Source organism: Tiliqua scincoides, chromosome 4 (assembly GCF_035046505.1).
Source record: "Tiliqua scincoides isolate rTilSci1 chromosome 4, rTilSci1.hap2, whole genome shotgun sequence".
In the NCBI taxonomy this organism is placed as follows: domain Eukaryota; kingdom Metazoa; phylum Chordata; class Lepidosauria; order Squamata; family Scincidae; genus Tiliqua; species Tiliqua scincoides.
Window position 1 is genome coordinate 23,727,578 of NC_089824.1, and position 19,748 is coordinate 23,747,325.

At 42.7% G+C, this 19,748-nt stretch overlaps 1 protein-coding gene across 28 annotated transcripts in view; it reads right to left on the reverse strand.

Moving 5' to 3' along the window:
* RIMS2 (regulating synaptic membrane exocytosis 2) overlaps positions 1–19,748 on the reverse strand; it is a 513,992-nt gene that overhangs the window by 190,115 nt on the left and 304,129 nt on the right. For 22 of the 28 annotated variants that reach the window (XM_066624825.1, XM_066624834.1, XM_066624831.1 and 19 more), the window contains one exon: positions 16,957–17,073. The exons of 1 other annotated variant lie outside the window; for it this stretch is intronic. In XM_066624825.1, coding sequence (XP_066480922.1) covers positions 16,957–17,073 — 117 coding nt within the window. The remainder of the gene's footprint in view (positions 1–16,956; positions 17,074–19,748) is intronic. 5 more of the 28 variants (XM_066624817.1, XM_066624816.1, XM_066624819.1 and 2 more) reach the window with 1 other exon arrangement.

Consider the following 19,748-nt stretch of genomic DNA (forward strand, 5'->3'; position numbering starts at 1 on the left):
TATGGATGGGTTGGGGAGGTTGGGCCCAGGAAGGGCAGAATCAGCGGCATTGGTGCATGCTGTATCCTATCTTCCTTACTGGGCCTCATCTGCCAGCATGGATAAATTCAGACTTCCACCAGTGATATCACTGCAGGTCCAATGTGACCCATTGTGGCAGCTGGTGCTAAACCCAGGAGAGAAAAATGTCTGATTACCTAGAGGTGACCTCCTGCAGCCAAAATCCCCCTGTGAGATGCAGCGTAGCCTATGCCAGCATCGCTGCATCAGTTCAGGGAAATTTAGAATTGGGTTGTAAATGTCTTCTGCTGTTTTACTGTGAACTCTATTCTTTCACTATTTTTTTCTTTTCTAATGGACTTAAAGAACGTTGGTGCAAGGCAACCGATACATATTGTAAACAAATAAATACAAATAAAGTCAGTATAGGCGGCCTCCCCCCATATACGTGGATCTGGTATCCACGGTTTTATTTACCCTGCAACCACCCTGCACACTAGAGCAGTGTTTCTCAAACTGTGGGTCGGGACCCACTAGGTGGGTCACAAGCCAATTTCAGGTGAGTCCCCATTCATTTCAATATTTTATTTTTAATGTATTAGACTTGATGCTGCCATGTTATGTGGCTGCATTTGGGGAAATGTGACAGATTTGTAATTTGAACAGGGTACTATGTATATGCTTTTAACAATGATAGTCAATGGGACTTACTCCTGGGTAAGTGTGAGTAGGATTGCAACCTAGGATTGTTAAAAACTTTCCTGCTTGATGATGTCACTTCCAGTCATGACATCACTTTTGGTGGGTCCTGACAGATTCTCATTCTAAAAAGTGGGTCCCAGTGCTAAATGTGTGATAACCACTAGAGCTTAGATTAGAGAGTGACTAATGGGAAAAGGGAACTATTCTGCTCCCTTTTAGTAACATGCAGGCACGGTGCCTGCATGTTTGGTTCTTCAGTTAAACAAGAATGTTAAGCAAGAAGGATCCGTGCTGCAAGATCAACTATAATAAAACAAAGGTAATGGATGCGCTGGAGGATGCTATTTATATAGCGTTGCCCTGTATCTGCAGTTTCCTTATCCACAGAGGGGGAGGGTGGAATGGAACCCCTGTGGATATAGGGGCCCACCTGTAACTAGAATTAATATTTACAGCTCCAGTTCTTACACTGAGAAAGAGAGGTTGGATTCATTGACTTGCTATAATCTAGGTCAGTACAAGTCATCCCTCGTTATCCACTGGGGTTCCGTTCCAGAACCCCTCCTGGATTAAAAATATCTGTGGATTAAAAAAAACAGTGGAAAAATAGATTTAAAGAACCACTTCCAGGTTTACTGCCCATCTGTTGCTCCTAACGGAATAAGGTCGTGTCTTCACATCCGTAGGGGTTTGATTTTGGGACTCCCTCCTGATATCATAAAATGTGTTAAATAAAAGCAGTTTTAAAAAATTAAAAATGTGTCCCTTTACAACTGTGGTTTAAAAACAGCTTTTCTTACTGTTGGAGAGAGGCTGTCAGCAATTAGAAATGCAAAGGACCTCCTGCCTTTGCCTGGCTCAGCTGCAGAATGGAATGATCACTTGCATGATTGTCTCTCTATAACAGTAAGAAAAGCAGTTGTTTTAAACTGTGGTTTTAAAGCATTTTTCCCCCTTCTTCAGGGATCAGCACATTCCTTCTTATTTGCAGTGGCCATTCGTGTTGAGTCAAATCCGTGTATTAAAAATCTGTGTATAATAAGGTTGAACCTGTATTTAAGAACTGGACTTCCAGTTTCAACCTTTTTGTGCTATTTCCAATAGTCTGGTCCTTTGTTCTATTTCCAAGAACACAGAGGACCAAGCTATTGCCCACATCATGCTTGTACGCTTGCTTATTGCCTGGACAAACATGTGGGCAAGAACTTGATCCACAGTGGAGGGTGAAGGGCCTTTAATCTTATCTCCTGCTACAATCCCAAATCAGACCTGGTCCCCATGTGTGTATTATATGCCCTGGGAAAAAAAGCTTCCATTGACTCTAATGGGAGCCTCCCCCCATTAGGGCAAATGCATAGGAGGTTCCAGTCCAGATTAGGGCTATTGAAGGCAGCAGGTTTAAAGCCCCCAGGACCTCTATCATGGTCCTGATCCAGATTGACCCCCCACATATGTTATTTGTATAGAAAAAAGCAAGCACACCAAGGCCAATGTTGTGACTAACATCATGTCTAGTTTGGCCAAAAGACTCTTGTATGCTGTATAATGGCTTTGCTTGACTGTTGTGTGGTGAATCAGGTTATACAAAGATATAGCCTATGGCAGCCAGTAAGTATTTCCTGAATCACAGTGATGGTTTCTGCCTTTGCTGTAGAACTGGCCACACGCCTTCTCCATGAAATCCTACAAACAATGTATTCTGTGGGCAAAATAAGCAGCATGAATTGACCAGTTCTTCAGTAACTGAAAAATAAGTTCAAATTAATATAATAATTGTCTTGTGACTTGAGATTACATGCTTTCTTTGTTAGCAATTATCACTTCTTTTGTTGTTGCATTTTGTTGTTTTAAAAAGAACGTTCTTGAATTAGATCTTGCCCTTTCTCTTATTCTTTTGTTAGAGAATAAGGGCTTTGGGCACTATTTGCTATTTAGATTAAGATGAATTAAAGTACTGCAGAAAAAGTATCCTATTAGTTAGCATTCATAAAATTTGCGGAGGCTCAATAAAAAAGTAAATATCAGGCATGAGGCATAAATACTGCAAAGGAATATGAAGATCTTCAGAGCAATGCTTATATTATCTCACTGGAAGATCATCTGTACAAGCATTTCTTCTCAATGAAAAGCTATTAAAACGTACTAATTTCATTGAAAGTAATTTCATGCTTCAAATAAAGCATGTTTTAGAATCGTAAAATTAATATTTCCTAGATAGCAATGTAATGTTTTCCAATAGTTAAAGCATTTCTTATGAGTTACTACAAAACTATATTATACATCTCTGAACAATGTTTTCCTGTTAGATACACACAATCATTGCATGGTTTTGAAAAAATCAGGATATGCCAACAATTTGCCATTGATTGGCAAATGGCAACCAAGGGGGAAAAAATTACATTTAGTTTAAATGAGCAATGGAAAAAGACATTCTTATCTGGTGAATCTCTGTTCTCATAGGCAGGAAGATATTCATTTTAGAGAAAGTTCAATCCCTGAGGTCAGGTAGACATAACTAGCAAAGCATGTTCAGAGAAGACAGGGCCTCTCCCTATATACTCAAGAAGGCTAAATTGTCAATAAAAATCCAGGTGAGAACAGGGGGAAAAGTAGCAGCTTCCTCAAGTGACAAGCCCCCCATATATACACACAACTAATTCCCTACAATTTCAGCTTTCAAAGGGAGTCAGGGTTGAATTAAGCTTTTCAAAGGGAGCCAGGGTTTGCTGCCTGCTCCCTAATTCTGCTTAGGAAGCTCCCCAGGTAGACAGAGAAACATCTCAGGTTAGGCAAGACATAATAAATGTGAGCCATCCTCAACATACTGTCTTCCTGGTTCAGTTACCTGGTTTGACAGGTGACACTGTCACTTTTTCAAGCAAAGTTAGGTTCGCGTTCAGGGCACTTGTTATAAATCTTCACTGTCAGCCAGCTAAAAAACAGAGTAATTACTAGGATAATTATTTACAATTGGGAATTCCATCATGGGCTGTTTTTGAAACTTCTGCAGTGGCCCCTTTCCTGAAATGGATGGTATTGGGGTCTGTGTGTATGTTATCCGTTCAGTTGTGTCCAGCTCTAAGGGACTTTATAGGTGGGAGCTCTCCATGCCACGCTATCAAGCGCAGCTTCTTTCAGCTATTGGATGTTTATCTTTGTATCTATTTTGATAGTATCAAACCAGCATGTTCTTTGTCTGCCCCTTCTTGTTCCACTGACCGTTCCTAACCTCATTGGCTTCTTTAGTGAATTTGCACATCTGACATGGTCAAAGTAAATCAGGCGAAGTCTTGCAATTTTGGCTTCAAATGATTATCTGATTTCATATGGTCCAAAACTTATCTATTGGTTACCCTGGCTGTCCATAGTATATGTAACAATTTTCTCCAACACCACAATTCAAAAGCGTCGATTCTTCTTCAGTCAGCCATTCTTACTGTTCTTATTGCTGTAACAAATCTATCTTTTATATTTAGGGTGATACCTTCGCTTTTCCAGATCTTATTCATGTTGATCATTGCAGTGTGGCCTAAAATTATCCTTCGCTTCATTTTGGGTGAAGAACTGCCATTATGAACATTATGAACTGCCATTTGATTCAAGAAAGATAAAATCCTGGACTGATTCAACTTCCTCATTGTTGATTTTAGACATCACTTGTCCATCTACTGCTGTTGTAATTACCGTAGATACTCGCCTATAAGGCGAAAAATTTCTTCCCAGAAAAGCAGCCTGAATCATTGCCCTGCCTTATCTCCGGGGCAGGCAAGCAGCGAGGGTTGGGGGGAGGCGAGTGAGCCAGCCAATCAGTATTGTGGGAGGGAGGGAGTGAGCGAGGGAGCAAGTGATCTTCTGCTGAGAGGAGGCTGTGCAGGCTGGGGTTGCTGCTGAGTGTTTGCAGCTGCCTGCGGGTGTGGTGCGGGTGTGCTCCACGTGCTGCTTCAGGCTGTTGCCCAGCTGCAGAAGCTCCAATCGCAGGGCAGGGCAATTGCCACTGCAGCCATCAGCAGCCACCCTCGATCAGCACCAGCGCCCACGGAGGCATCTCTGGAGCGGCACCCAAGACAGAGCAGGAGACAATGAGCTGTGTGTGGGAGGGGGCGTCTGAGCGAGGGAGAAGCAGTCATTTGAAACAGCTGAGTCCATCTCCTCTTTCCTTCTTGTTCCCCCTTCCCCCCTTGCTACTGTATTTAAACTTCAAGCACTCCATTGGAAAGTCCAACTTGCTAACCCCCTTCCCATCTCCCCACAGATGAAGTTGGACAGGGTGGGGAAGGGGGGAGAGTGATCTTTTTAAAAAGAGAGAGAGAGAGAGAGAGAGAGAGAGAGAGAGAGAGGCAGCCTGCAGAAGGCTGTATCTTTGTTTCTCAAGCCATTGAAAGGGTTAAGTCCATCTCCTCTTTCCTTCTTGTTTTTGCCCCCTCCCCCTTATTGAATCCAAACTTTAAATTCTCTGTTGCAAAGCTGAGGCTTGCTAGCCCCTCTCCTCATAATCATTCACCATTGATGAAGTTGTACTGGGGGGAGAAGAAGAGTTAACTTTTATAGAAGGAAAAGTTTGTGTGTGTGAGTGTGTGTGTGAGAGAGAGAGAGCACTTAAAACAGTTAAGGCTACAATCCTAGCCTCACTTTCATGGGAGTAAGCCCCACTAACTATTAAGGGACTTGCTTCTGAGTAGGCATGCCCAGGATTGGGCTCCTAGTCTATTCCCTCCTCTTGCTTTCCTCTCCACCTCTCCCCTTACTGTATACAGTCACACTTCAGTCTCTCCTTTGCAAAACTTTTTGCAAACCTTCTTGCTAACCTCATTTCCCCCTATCCTCACCAATGAAGTTGGACTGGAGGGGAAAAGTCCCTACATTTGTGTATGGGGGGGGGGCATCTGTGAGAAAGAGAGAAGCAATCTCCCTGTGTGTGTGTGTGTCCTTTTCACTGGAAGAGTCCTGGAGACCTTGTAAAGATGCAAAACACAGGAAAAGCAGAGAGTAGAATTTAAAGTAGAATTATTCTACAGCAACAGGTATTTTAGCCAGAGATCTTAGCTGCATGCTGGCAGGAGTTAGGAAGCACTTGCAACAGCTGCTTATGTAGTAAGCTTTTAGGGGAGCATGCTTGCTTCTGCAGTATCCCCATGCCAGGACCTCCACATGAGGCCAGGAGGCACCACTGCCCTTCCTCCACAGAGGGTCTACTTCCAAGTAAATCAGGTGCAACTATGTGCGGCTGCACTTGCTCAGTCACTCCTTGTTGCTTGTCTCTCTACTGTGAACTGAATTGCACACTCCCAGTTGTGTGTTCTACGTAGAGCCTTTGGCTTAAGGCACCAGGCACTTTAAAGGAGGATTTCATTAATGGTTCTACTGGTATGCTGTTTCCAGTGTACTTAGAGCCCAATCCTAGGCTTGTCTACTCAGATGTAAGTCCCATTAAAGTCAATGAGGCTTACTCCCAGGAAAGTGTGGATGGGATTGTGGCCTTACTCTGATAGTGTTTACAAATGGCTGTTGAGAGAACAAGTAAAAAAAATAGTGAATAAAAATGTATCTTATGATCTATGAGATAGATCATAGTTCTTAATAAATTAGGGACTATATTTAATACTGTTTTTGCAGTATAGCAAAAACAGTATTAAAAATAATGTATGTATGTATAAATACTATGTATGTATACATGTATGTATAGATGTATACATATTATGTATATACACTGTGTTTTTAATAAATTAGTGATAGTTCTTAGGTAACAATTACTGGGAGGTTATTTTTCAGGATCTGGCCTTGGGTAAAATCTGACAAAATTACCCCCGACTTATCCGAGGGTCATAGCAAATTCCATGATTTTGGGCTCAAAACCTGCCCTCATCTTATCGGTGAGATCGACTTATAGGCGAGTATCTGCAGTATCTTTGTTTTCCTGATGTTAAGGTTCAATCCCATTTTTCACTTTTCTTCTTCATTTTCCAGATAATTTTTTCCAGGTCTTTCTTATTTTCAGCCAAAAATGTTGTTGTATCATCTGTGTACCTCGAATTGTCTACGGTTCTTTCACCAATTTTCACTCTAATTATCAGTTAGCTCCAGATTTAATTTCTGCATGATCACTTCAGCATAAAGATTGAACAGAAATGGGATAAAATACATGGGATAAAATCTTGCTGATCCTGAACTAATCTGTGTTGCCAAAGAACAGCAATTTTCAACCACTGTGCTGCGGCACACTAGTGTGTCATCGATGGTCTGCAAGTGCACTGTGGGAGTTTGAGCCACTGAGGAATGTGAACCCCCCACCAGCAGCATGGTATACCTCGTCAATTTTAGTGCCTTGTCAGTCCACCATGAGATGAAAAATGTTGAAAATTGCTGCCACAGAGTGTTCTCAATGTTTTTTTCCTGGTCAGTATACAATGATCTGGTAAATCTGATCAGGTGGGATAGGACACAAATGTCATGAAGAGCTACCCATAGCTTATTGTGATCTACACAATCAAAAGTTTTAGGACAGGAACTCAACATCAGGAACTACATATGCTAAAACTAAGGATATTTCATTAACATTATCTACAATCAGATATGTGTGGCATATGATGGCATGAAAATATAAATTTGATGCTTATTGACATGTCAAATTAACATTGTGGGCTAATCCAGAATTGAAGTTTGGGGAGGAATTCTTTTCGGGAGGGATTGCCCCCCCCCCCGCGACATTACTAGCTGCTTTAAGGAGACTAGAAGCAAGAGGATAACCTGGTGGCTGAGGCTCTTCACAAAGCTAATGGGAAATCAAGTAGTGAGACAGGGGACATTCTTCCATTTGAAGAAAACTCGTCTCCATTTGTCTTCCCTTCAGTATGGGAATCTGGAAAAATTCAAAATCCGGACTGCTTCTGGTTCCAAGCATTCCAGATAAGGGGTAATCAACCTGTAATATTAAAAATTTAATAAAGAAATAAAAAAATGTAGTCTTCTCTGGAAGAATGCAATCAAATCTGAAAGCTTCTGAACATAATTGAGCTTATTTTATTTTATTTTATTTTATTCTGTTTTCTAGCAAATTAATCAAAAGATAACTATAAAGTCATGCAAGTAAATAATCCTTTATAATTAACCTCATGGGATCAATTTCACTTCCACTTAAAAAATATTAACATCCGCAATGATCCACTGCACAAGGACAGCAACTTACAGAACCAGATGCTGGTATCTCAGTGTTAATATGTGGGCACAACTGGTCCCCTCAAGCCACTGCCAGAAGAACTCAACCTCAGACCCAGTACTGCTGCAAGAAGGATATATGACAGCAGAGTGGGATAGCCTGAGGGTTTCTGCAGTATCTCCAGAGCCAGTGCACTAATGAACTCCTGCACTCTAGTTGTAGTTAAAGTGCTAAATATGCTAGTTCATCCTGCTTCTCAATCAAAGTTCCCCAAACAGCTACGGAATATCACACAATACAGCTCAGAACCTTTCCAGAAGAACTTTTACTTCATGAAGAATGGTCAATTTTTTTTCCCTATATCTTGGTAACCTAGGTCTTAATATTTCAAAACCAAACAAGCTGTAATGACAACAAACTCACTAGTTTAAATCTGACTCTGTTGCAATGTGTTTCGTTTGCCATCTCATAAATTTGTCCCCTGTCCAGCATGGACTGCAACAGGGTCACCTGCAAAAAGGGGCTGTCGAAGGGGCACCACTGGTGATCACAACTGCTCTGGGCTGCTGGTATGGGACCCATTGGGGCCCTTAGGGGAGTCCACCCTAGGTAGTACAGGCCTCAGACTAGGACAGGGGGAGGGGGAGTTCAGGCACCCAGCATTCTCCTCTGTCTTTCACTCACAGGTATTTGCTTCTGCTCAGCCACCATCATTGAGCATCATCATCAATCCTCCTGAAGACTTTTGTAAGGTGGGTCATACAGAGTGGATCAATGTTCATGCCCATCCCCTGGTGCCAGTTGGGCTGTTTAAGCCTCAGTCTCAGTTTTTCCTTTTGCCCCCGTGCTTCTTGCTCCAAGTCCCTCCTGCCTCCCTGTCTGCTACCATGGCCACCAATTTCAGCATTAAGCCCCCTCACTGCCAGCGGGGGACCTGGAATCCCCAAACCCCTTTCTGTCAGTTGAACTCACTTCCAGTATCAGAGTACAGTTGAGAAAAAACATTTCAGTAGGCAGACTGTAAGGTAAGTTGCAGAATTTTGGGAAAGTCCTCCTGCTGCTCTTTTCTCAAAATATTAGATGATCCCCACTCTCTATATTACTGAGGCAACCCCATATTTAAGCAAATAGGCTTGCTTCTATCTTATCTCATTTGCCTTTCAGCTAAAGCTCTGTTAAATGGTTACAGGTTTGGAAAAATACATTAGTCATTACAGTGGGAATATCTATGGATACATTTTAGAATATAGAGAAGAGATATATTACCATAGATACTCGCCTATAGTACGCCTATACCGCCCATACCATAGATACGCCGTAGTACGCCTATACCTCCTATACCGTAGATATACTATAGTACGCCTATACCATCGATACTCGCCTACAGTATGTAAAATTTTTGTCAAGTAATCAAGCTCAAATTATCACTTTGCCTTATCTCCGGGTCAATCAAAGGGCAGAGCCTTTCAACTCTGAAAAGTTTCTCTGCTCAGCTCAGGCCGGCACCTCATTAGTTTCGATAGTAACTTTCCTGGGAAATCCCAGCCAAAGTTAACCTTTTATTCTCCTCCAGAGAATTTTGCAAATGTTGCTGCAGCCTGGTTCCCTTTTGCAAAGGCTTTGCATTTGGCAGAGGTCTGTTTTTTGAAACACCAGGATGGGATCCTCCTTTCCATTTGAAGCAAAGTCCCAGACTACAATTCAATTCACCATTACTTAAGAATAACACCTATGGAAAGCAGTGGGTCTACTTCTGAGTAAAGAGGGTTTCAACTATATGTAGCTCATCTCTCTGCTGTGAAATGAATTGCACACTCAGTTATGTGTTATAAGTTGTATGTTATATGTAGAGCTTTGGGCTTAAAGGTGGATTTGATTCATGGTTCTCCTGCAGTGGTTCCGAACCTTTTTCACTTGCATATCCCTTGGCAGCCCATTTCCATAAATTGTACCCTTCCTATTAGCAAAATGTTGTAATTAATAATACAAGCCGTCATCTCCTCTATATGAAAGCTCAGACTTCAAGTATTTATCACAGTGTTTTCTCTTTTTATCTGTTTGAAGAAAAGAAGACTCTGCCTTTGCACTGTTTTGCACCAGAAGTGTGCTGAGAAATTCTGGGTGATTGATCACTTTCCATATCATGTTTCAGCTTTTTTACTGTGCTGGTTTTCAACCACTGGTGCATACATGAATTGATGACCAAAAACTAGCTTTTGGTGAGCCTTTCACAGTCAACTAGCTACCTTCCTTTCTGCCTTGCTGGCCCTGCAAGCCATTCTGGAGCATGACCTGCATTATGCCATTCTTTTTCAAGTACCCCTAAAAGGTTCTGTTGAGTGACCCTGGGGGTACATGAATCCTAGGTTGGGAACCACTGTTTTACTAGTATGTTGTGTACAGTGCACTTACTGCGATAGTGCTTACAAAAAGGTGGTGAAGACCAGAATTTAAAAAGAATAAAAATGTATCTTATGATCTTTTACTGTTTTTAATAGAGACTGTACAATTCTTAGGTAACAATTAGTGGTAGGTTATTTTTCAGGATCTGGCCTGGGGTAAAACCAGACAAAACTATAGTCAGACACCCCTCTAAGTTTAACCCCCAACTAATCCGAGGGTCACAGAAAACTCCGTGATTGTTCGCTCAAAACCTGCCCTCGACTTATCTGTGCGGTCGACTTATAGACGGGTATCTGCAGTGCTAGCAAACATTGGTTTACCCACTTATTCTAAGCAACATACTTTGTGAATGTTACTGTTTAATATAAAAGTCAATAATATCGGTGTGTTTTTTTTTTCCAAACAATGCATAGAAATTTCCATGATATTTGTTTTGGCTCAAAATCAGCCCTCTACTTATCTGTGGGACTGGCTTATAGGTGAGTGTCTAGGGTGGTTTTCCAGGTTGAGAACTTTTGGCAGGATAAATCATTTTTAAGCTATCTTTATACTTTCAGACCAATAAAGTTATTTTGAATTCATGATGCTCCTGAGAGCAGAGCCAGCCTAATACCTCCTGATGCCTGAGGTGGCATACCAAATGCTGCCCCCCCTTATCTGATGATGTGCCACTCTTCACTACTTACATTCTCCAATGCTCTAGCACAGCATTCTCCTCTTCTTCACATTTAGTCTTCCTCTCTGTTCCCCTCTTCCTTTTCCAGTCCAGCGAGTGGAAGGAGAAGGAGGAGCAGTGGAGGCAAGTAGGGGGAAAGTGATTTCCCCCAAACAATCTACAGCCTAAGTTGACCTCACAGAAGAGTCGGCCCTATCTGAGAGTAATTACCTGCAAAAAAAGATACTCTGGTGTCATATAGGAAAACTCCAGTAACATGCATTTCAATAAAATGCCAAATTTCTGGGACAACTTTATGCCTCTTTCAGATTACACAGGCCAACACACCTTTTGCTTCCTTAAATGTTATACCAATTCCTGGGTATATCTGAGGTGCCAATTCCAAAAATGGCATTCGTTTTGCCCTATCACATCTGGTTTTGGAGACACGGCATAGCTTCTTTAGTGAATGGTTCAAGCAGCTTCCTCATGAGGAAACCTACACCATGGCTTCCTCATGAGGAAGCTGCTTGAACCATTCACCAATGAGGCTATACTATATCTCCAAAACTAGATGTAATAGGGCAAAACAGATGCCATTTTTAGAATCGGCACTCCAAATTCATATCAAACCACCATAAAGGTTGGGAAAAACTTTTCTGACCCTCAATTTTGTAGACCTGTGTTATTATTTTTTAAATCTAATTTCACTTTTACTAGGAGACAGAGTGAAAAGTATAGTTTTATCCTTTCTGCCCATGTCCTTAAAGAAAAAGTAAAACAGTTCCTATTGATACATTTATCATTCATCATAGCATTGTGAGTATATCTGTTACAAAAGTGCAAGCAGCACTTTTAACCTGCATACTTTTCCAGCAACACAGGTTAATCCATTGAAATGTACCATCTTACCTAATGTCAGGCTACCTGTAACTGATGGCTCTAAAGAGTAATTCACTGCTCTAGGTCAGTTTTTTCCATCTAGAAGAACAGCAGAACCCATTAATTCTGCAACATTTCTTCTTGAAATTCTGAATAAAACTGCTATTTGTTTCCTTATAAGAGGAAGTAAAACAAGGGGGGAGGGATCACTGCTAAACAATAAGTAACTTCCCACTAAAATGAGGTCAATCTGGAACAATGCTTTGTAAAACATTTTGCAGACTGACAGCCCAATCCTGAGCTGCGGAACCCGGCGGCTCCACAAAGGGCTCCTGCGGGAGGCTCCTCAGGAGAAGGGGACATTCATCCCCTTTCCCCGAGTAAGGGAAGCAGTCCTGCAATGGGACTACTCACTTTAGCGGCGACTGTTTGGTCGCTGCTAAAGTGAAGGCACTTGTGTACAGCAAGCAGCCCTGACTGAGTGCCCTGGATCCTGTGGAACTTGGCTACACGGACCCGCCTCTCCCCCGCCTCCGGGAACGCCCCCACACCCTTGACCACGCCTCCCCCCTCCCAGAACACCTCCCCCACGCATGGCTGCACGGTCACTAGAAAATTGGATAGGATTGGGCCCTAACGTCCAATCCAACTTTCCAGCACCAGTGCAGCTGCAATGCAACCGCAAGGGAAGGGAACAAATGTTCCCATACCTTGAGGAGGCCTCTGTGACTGCCTCCCTGCCACAGAATGCAGTGCATGCCCCATTGGCATGGCTGCACTGGCACTGGAAAATTAGATAGGATTGGGCACTCAGGCTGCAATCCTATCCACACTTTTCTGGGAATAAGCCCCATTGACTATAATTGAAGTTACATCTGAGTATACACACGTAGGATTGTGCTCTCTGTCTGCAATACAAATTATATATAATAATAAGTGTAAGAGAAAAAAAGATAACTATGGATAAAAGATAACTATTGGTAAAAAGAGTTTGAAAATCAAAGTAGATAATATTAGTGTTATGTATATATTTTGCTATATATTGTTTTAATAGTGATTTTTTTCTTTCTCTGTCATGTCAAACAAAAACGTCAAAGAGACTCAGCTTAAATCCACATGTCCTGTTTAACTATCTGTGAATCAGGCTATAGCAGAGCTATTCAAACTGGGGTGTTGCAATGCCCCAGCCTGACAGCCCTGGCTTCTGCCCCCTTAAATGGAAGTGTCTGCAGGGCTCCCCAGCCTTCTAAAAGTGAAAGTGAAGAAATCACACTCCACCTCTGCAAAACTGGAAGTGGAATGCGCTTTCACTATTGGATGGCTGATACCCCACCCCCCCAACCCCCCGGACAGGCTGCTGCAAGGACTGGTGACTGCATCCCAGTCCCTGCAGCCCCCCTTAGTGACATGATCCTGGTGATCATCTTTCCTGGTTGCTGTCTTTCCCCCCGCCCCTGCTGCCTCCCTCCCCTCCCATGCAAGGACTTACTGCAGTCTTCGAACTCCCTGAGAGTTTAAAAACCGCAGGGTTATAGCATTCCTACTTTATGTACAATCAGCTTTGTGACTGACAAATTTCAGTATAAACAGATCATTCAGAGTGATTTCTGCTGTTCTTCCTTTCCCTCTGCAATTCCCCATTCTTCCCCCATCTCTTCCTACAGGTCCCTCAGAGGCAGGTTGAAAAGGAAAGATCATCAAAAAATCATCACTCTACCTTTACACAAATGGAGCTTCTTCCAGGAGTTGAAGAAGGATACAACCCAAAGAGGTTTAGTAACCAATTGTTAATGACACTAAGGGCCAAATCCTATCCAACTTTCCAGAGCTGGTGCAGCCACACCAATGGGGTGTGTGCTGCATCCTGTAGGGATGGGGCAGACACAGAGGCCTCCTCAAGGTAAGGGAACATTAGCTGCATTGTGGCTGCATCAGTGCTGGGAAGCTGGATAGGATTGGGCTCTAACTGTTTAAGAGCCCAATCCTATCCTTCTCTGCCATTGATACAGCCACACCAAAAAGGAGCATGCGTATCCATTGGCGGTGGCGGCGGTGGCGGGGGGGGGGAAATCAGGAAGCTTTGGAGGGAAAAGGAGATTCAATGGGTGTCAATGGGCAATTGTGGGTGTCAATGGGCAATTTTCACAATGGAGAGAGGTGAAAAGCGGTGTGCCCCAAGGATCTGTCCTGGGACCGGTGCTTTTCAACCTCTTCATAAATGACCTGGAGACAGGGTTGAGCAGTGAAGTGGCTAAGTTTGCAGATGACACCAAACTTTTCCGAGTGGTGAAGACCAGAAGTGATTGTGAGGAGCTCCAGAAGGATCTCTCCAGACTGGCAGAATGGGCAGCAAAATGGCAGATGCGCTTCAATGTCAGTAAGTGTAAAGTCATGCACATTGGGGCAAAAAATCAAAACTTTAGATATAGGCTGATGGGTTCTGAGCTGTCTGTGACAGATCAACAACAAACAACAACAGTATTTATATACCGCTTTTCAACAAAAGTTCACAAAGTGGTTTACAGAGAAAATCAAATATCTAATGGCTCCCTGTCCCAAAAGGGCTCACAATCTAAAAAGATGCAACACCAGCAGACAACCACTAGAAAAGACACTGCTGGGGTGAGGTGGGCCAGTTACTCTCCCCCTGCTAAATAAAAGAGGAGCACCCACTTGAAAAAGTGCCTCTTAACCAGTTAGCAGGGTTAGATCAGGAGAGAGATCTTGGGGTGGTGGTGGACAGGTCGATGAAAGTGTCGACCCAATGTGCGGCGGCAGTGAAGAAGGCCAATTCTATGCTTGGGATCATTAGGAAGGGTATTGAGAACAAAACGGCTAGTATTATAATGCCGTTGTACAAATCTATGGTAAGGCCACACCTGGAGTATTGTGTCCAGTTCTGGTCGCCGCATCTCAAAAAAGACATAGTGGAAATGGAAAAGGTGCAAAAGAGAGCGACTAAGATGATTACGGGGCTGGGGCACCTTCCTTATGAGGAAAGGCTACGGCGTTTGGGCCTCTTCAGCCTAGAAAAGAGACGCCTGAGGGGGGACATGATTGAGACATACAAAATTATGCAGGGGATGGACAGAGTGGATAGGGAGATGCTCTTTACACTCTCACATAATACCAGAACCAGGGGACATCCACTAAAATTGAGTGTTGGGCGGGTTAGGACAGACAAAAGAAAATATTTCTTTATTCAGCGTGTGGTCGGTCTGTGGAACTCCTTGCCACAGGATGTGGTGATGGCGTCTAGCCTAGACGCCTTTAAAAGGGGATTGGACAAGTTTCTGGAGGAAAAAACCATTACAGGGTACAAGCCATGATTTGTATGTGCAACCTCCTGATTTTAGAAATGGGCTATGTCAGAATGCCAGATGCAAGGGAGGGCACCAGGATGAGGTCTCTTGTTATCTGGTGTGCTCCCTGGGGCATTTGGTGGGCCGCTGTGAGATACAGGAAGCTGGACTAGATGGGCCTATGGCCTGATCCAGTGGGGCTGTTCTTATGTTCAAATCCTTTTACTTCTCCATAAGCCTCCCACTTCACAATGGGTTTCCCCAGACTTGTGCCAACTCTGCAGCTTGTGCAAGTCCAAGGAGAGAAAGGCGGCAGGGAGGCTGTTGATGAAAGGGATAGAACTCAGCACAGGTCATTGCCTCTAGCTCCACCCCCTCCCACAGCCTTCTCACCCTTTGTTCCTCTCCCTGCCTGCCCAGTTTCGACCCATCTCTGTCCCTGCCACTGCCTTACCTACTCTGGCAGACACAGCAGGGTCCATCAATGGACAAGGAGTGCTGCCTCCTCTTGCGGCAATGCTCTAAAAATGGCTGCGGATGAAATACACCACTTTGCAACAGCGGAACTCTGTTCCAATGTCGAAAAATGCTCCAGCCAGCAGCCCAATCCTGCATAAGATGCTTCAGATGGATGGATATCCTGCATAGGTACATATCAAGTACCTATAGACCATGTTGACTTGGCACTATCTCTGCTTTCTTCACTTATAATTAGTAAAGGTAATAGGAGTGTCTGAAATATTCATTCCCTTTTAAAAAATAGTATTGAAAAAAAGAGCTTATTCGGTTAGCAGATTTTGAAATTCAAGTATGTATGTAAATTTTATCTGTATGTATGAGAACTATATTGGTACGTTATGTAGAGTGTTAAAAAGATACTGACATCCATGTATGTTGCAAAACTGAGGGAGATTCTTATTTTTAATCCTATTTTTAACACAGATCAGTGAGGTGGGAAACAGCTCTGCCTTTTTTAATGGACGCAAAAATGCCTCAGGAAATGCTGCAAAATAAGCAATGTTAGACATCTATAATCTCTGTCTCACTTCCACTTCATTAAAATTCAAAGTGCTGGTACATCTCACCAGAACTTCTGCCAAGCAAAATTATTTAGACTATTTTGCTGAAAATTGTACCCTCCCAAAACACATCAATTTTCTGTCAAGAACCACCTCCCGTTCATAGCTTATAGAACAAAGAACAGAGCCAATTATTCTGTGGTACAGGTTGTGACCTAAAGCAGTCAAACACACAAGTGTGTAGCCAGAAATTTTTTTTAAAGTTTCCATGGAAGTAGCTTCTACTGCTGAAGAGGCAAGCCAAAGTTCAGTTCAAAAGAAATAACTTACCTAATTGGCAACTGGTGGTGCTGTACTAAAAACTTTAAAAAAAAATCCTCCAGCTATTATCCACGAACAACTGGTGGCAGATGTAATCTTATACAAAGTCCAAATGGACAATATAGTTTTCCATACAAAAATAAAAAGGATCAAATTGGTATGTCCTTGTATATTTATTTCTAACCAGTTTCAAACTTCAAGAAGCACAATAAAGAAGTCACCATTATTATTCCAACACACGAAGATAGTCAAAGTAGAAAAAGCCTGTAGAACCAATACTATTATAAAGCACCCATTACTTCCTTGCTTCCTCATGCCATTCTGACAGGTAAATGCATACTACGGTGTTCTTGATATGCAATACATAATAATAATTTCTGGGACAGTGTTAGGACTGTTTCTCTGTTTCACTTTAACAAACCAAAGAAGATGAAGTTTAAATAGGCAACTGAAATGGTTCTGTTCTGTCTGTAAAGGATTATTCTTGTTTCCATTTACTCTGTGACTTTAGATATCTACCTCTCTCTGTCTGGGGAGTTGTGGTCATCCATTATTCGATGTCTATCCATTCGGTTCATGGTATTGTAATGTGCAGGAGTAGATCGGGTCCCTCGAGACCCCTGTTCCATATTCCTACTGAAGAAACAAAATCATCAGTGTCTTAAAGGGGGAAGCGAGCTTTTCCCTCATGCTATTCTCGAAAATGAGTTGAATTAATGAAAATGTTATCTGCAATGTTTAATACCCTTGACTTTGATCTAATCTGTCCAGGGTTGACAAGTTTCCCTGCTTCTGCATACATGATATTTTTGTTGAAATTGGCAGGTACCAGTCCAATCCTTAGTACAAATGCCTATGAATTTTAGCATTCATATAAAGCATAACAAAGAAACTTCTAGGTACATTTGTTTGAAAAGTGGCACTTCTTAAAAAATACAGTCTCAAGGTACTAGTGTGTAGGAAATGGAGCTTTCATGCCTTGAATATCTATACATTAAAGTCTGTTCTTCCCTATAATATACAATTGAACAGCTCATCACTTCACAGTTTTCTGCAAGAACTAGAACACCACTTTAAAAAAACAAAATTCTAGAAAATGTTCAAATTGAAATATTTAATTTCAGTATTTGACATTCAATTCAAAATGAAGCACACAAAATGAGAATATTCATGCAATGTAATCAGGGTTTGTTGACTAATTTCAAACTCTGATTTGAAGTTATATTAAACATATTGGTTAGGTTTAAAAGTGATTAACATTAGTGCAAGTATATTTCTTAGCTATGGTTGTGGTAAAAGGGAAGAATTTGCTTCAAGAAAATGAAGGGTTGCAGAGAGTGAGTGTGCCAGCAATATCCTATCCCCCTTCCTGACCATGATCTAGCTCCATTCAGATTTGCACCAGCAAAATAGCTGATGCAGCTCCAAGTATAGGTGGAGCCTATTTATCCGTGTTAGTTCCGTTCCGTGATCCGGCGTGATTAACAAAAAATGCGTTGTGCTAAATTTCATAGAGTTGCATAGAGCTGCAGCCTGACACTTCCGAATGGAAGGAAACTAAGACAGCTGTTATCAATTCCCTCCGCTCCGTACTCAGCCCTCCCCATTGCCAGCTGTTCCGTTGAGCTTTTAAGAGTCCAGCCCTATGCTTTTGTACTCAGAAGTAAGCCCCATTGTAGTCAATGGGGCTTACTCCCAGGAAAGTGTGGAGAGGATTGTAGGCTATATCTCATGCTTTGCTTGGTGGGAAGGCTTGCTTGTGTCCGCACAGCCTGCACCATGGGGGGGGGGGGTTGCTTGTGTCAGTGATTGCCTGCACCATCTCAATGGGGGGGGGGAATTTGGCAAACACTCCCTGGGTTTTTTAAAGCAATCCCCTCTGTTGCTACCACACCTGTCGCTGTGTGAGTGAGAGTGAGTGAGAGAGAGAGAAAGCTTCACCTTTCTGCACGTGTTCTGGCTACAGAGATTTTTGTAGCCCTTCCCCTCTTCATTCTCTGAGCTGGCTCAGGGGCTCCAGGAGTGTTACTGTTCCTTTGCAAGGGGAACCTCTTCCAGGGCTCCAGGGCTATTTCCCTGCCTAGGCGAGGCAGAGCCTTTTTGCAGTGTTTTGGGCTGCCTGAAAATGGAGTGAGACTCCAGCACAGGGCAAAGGAGGCAAAGGTGTGTTTGACTTTCGGTTCCCCCACCCCATTTTTGTTGAGACAAATCCGCAGATAAAAAATCCGTGGATAAATAGGCTGCACCTGTACACCCATTTGGATGGCAGAGGCTTACCCCTAGGCAATGGAACAAATGTTCTGTTACCTGGAGGAGTCCGTCCCCCCCATCCCGCCCAAGCAGGATGCAGTGCACTCTCAGATGGTGCAGCTACATTGCAGGGGGATTTGTTTGAACTGGGCTGTTAGTGCTTAGCTTTATATGATTAGTGTTAGTGTTATACATGAAATGCAATGAACTTTGAGTTCCTCACCCTCCGTTTCCTTCCTCCTTCATATGCAAAGGGGGAAGTTTAAGCTTCCATTCATCGCACAGACAGTATCAGAGATCAGTCATGTCAGGCATTGCTAAGTCCCCATGGGATCCAGAGGGTACAGCTGACCAGCCTTGTAACCTCCAATACACATTTTTATTAATTTAAAGGCTTTCTAGTCCCCTGCTGGACTCCAAGCAACTCACAATAACGCAAGGGGGTGAGCTATGGCCAGGGAGGGGGAGAAATAGCACAAGGACATGTAGCAGGGATGGTTCTCAGTGGCAATGGTGCCATCAATATGCCTGGTCTTGTCATGCCCTCTTGGGTCCACTCACACTTGCACAGCCAAAGAGCTGGTGCAGGTCTGCATAAATCCATAGTGACAGGGAGATAACTGGGTGTAAGAGAACAAAAATTCCCTTACTCTGAGGAGGTTTCCTGATTGCTCCCCACCACAGAATGAAGTGTGCACCACCAAGATTTGGCTGCATCTGCACTGGTGGTGGGGAACAAGGTTAAGCTTCAAGACTCTGTCTTAACAGACAGAGCCACTCAAAAATATAATAGCAGTTTCTACAACACTCAAGAGATTCCCTATGAATACAGAAGTACATAAAATTATAAATTAAAACAAAAACAAAACTATCTGATGTTCAAAGAGCGAGTTCAGTGGCGCCAGGAGCCACAGAATGTTGCTTAGTTAGTTGACACAAAAAATAGCAGAATGAGAGAAGGGATGGGGAAGCAGGAAAATGGTCTGCTTCAGTCTTGAATAACCTGGAGTATTATCCTGGGCACCTGGAAAGATGCAAAATTTTGTTGCAGTCCTGCTTGT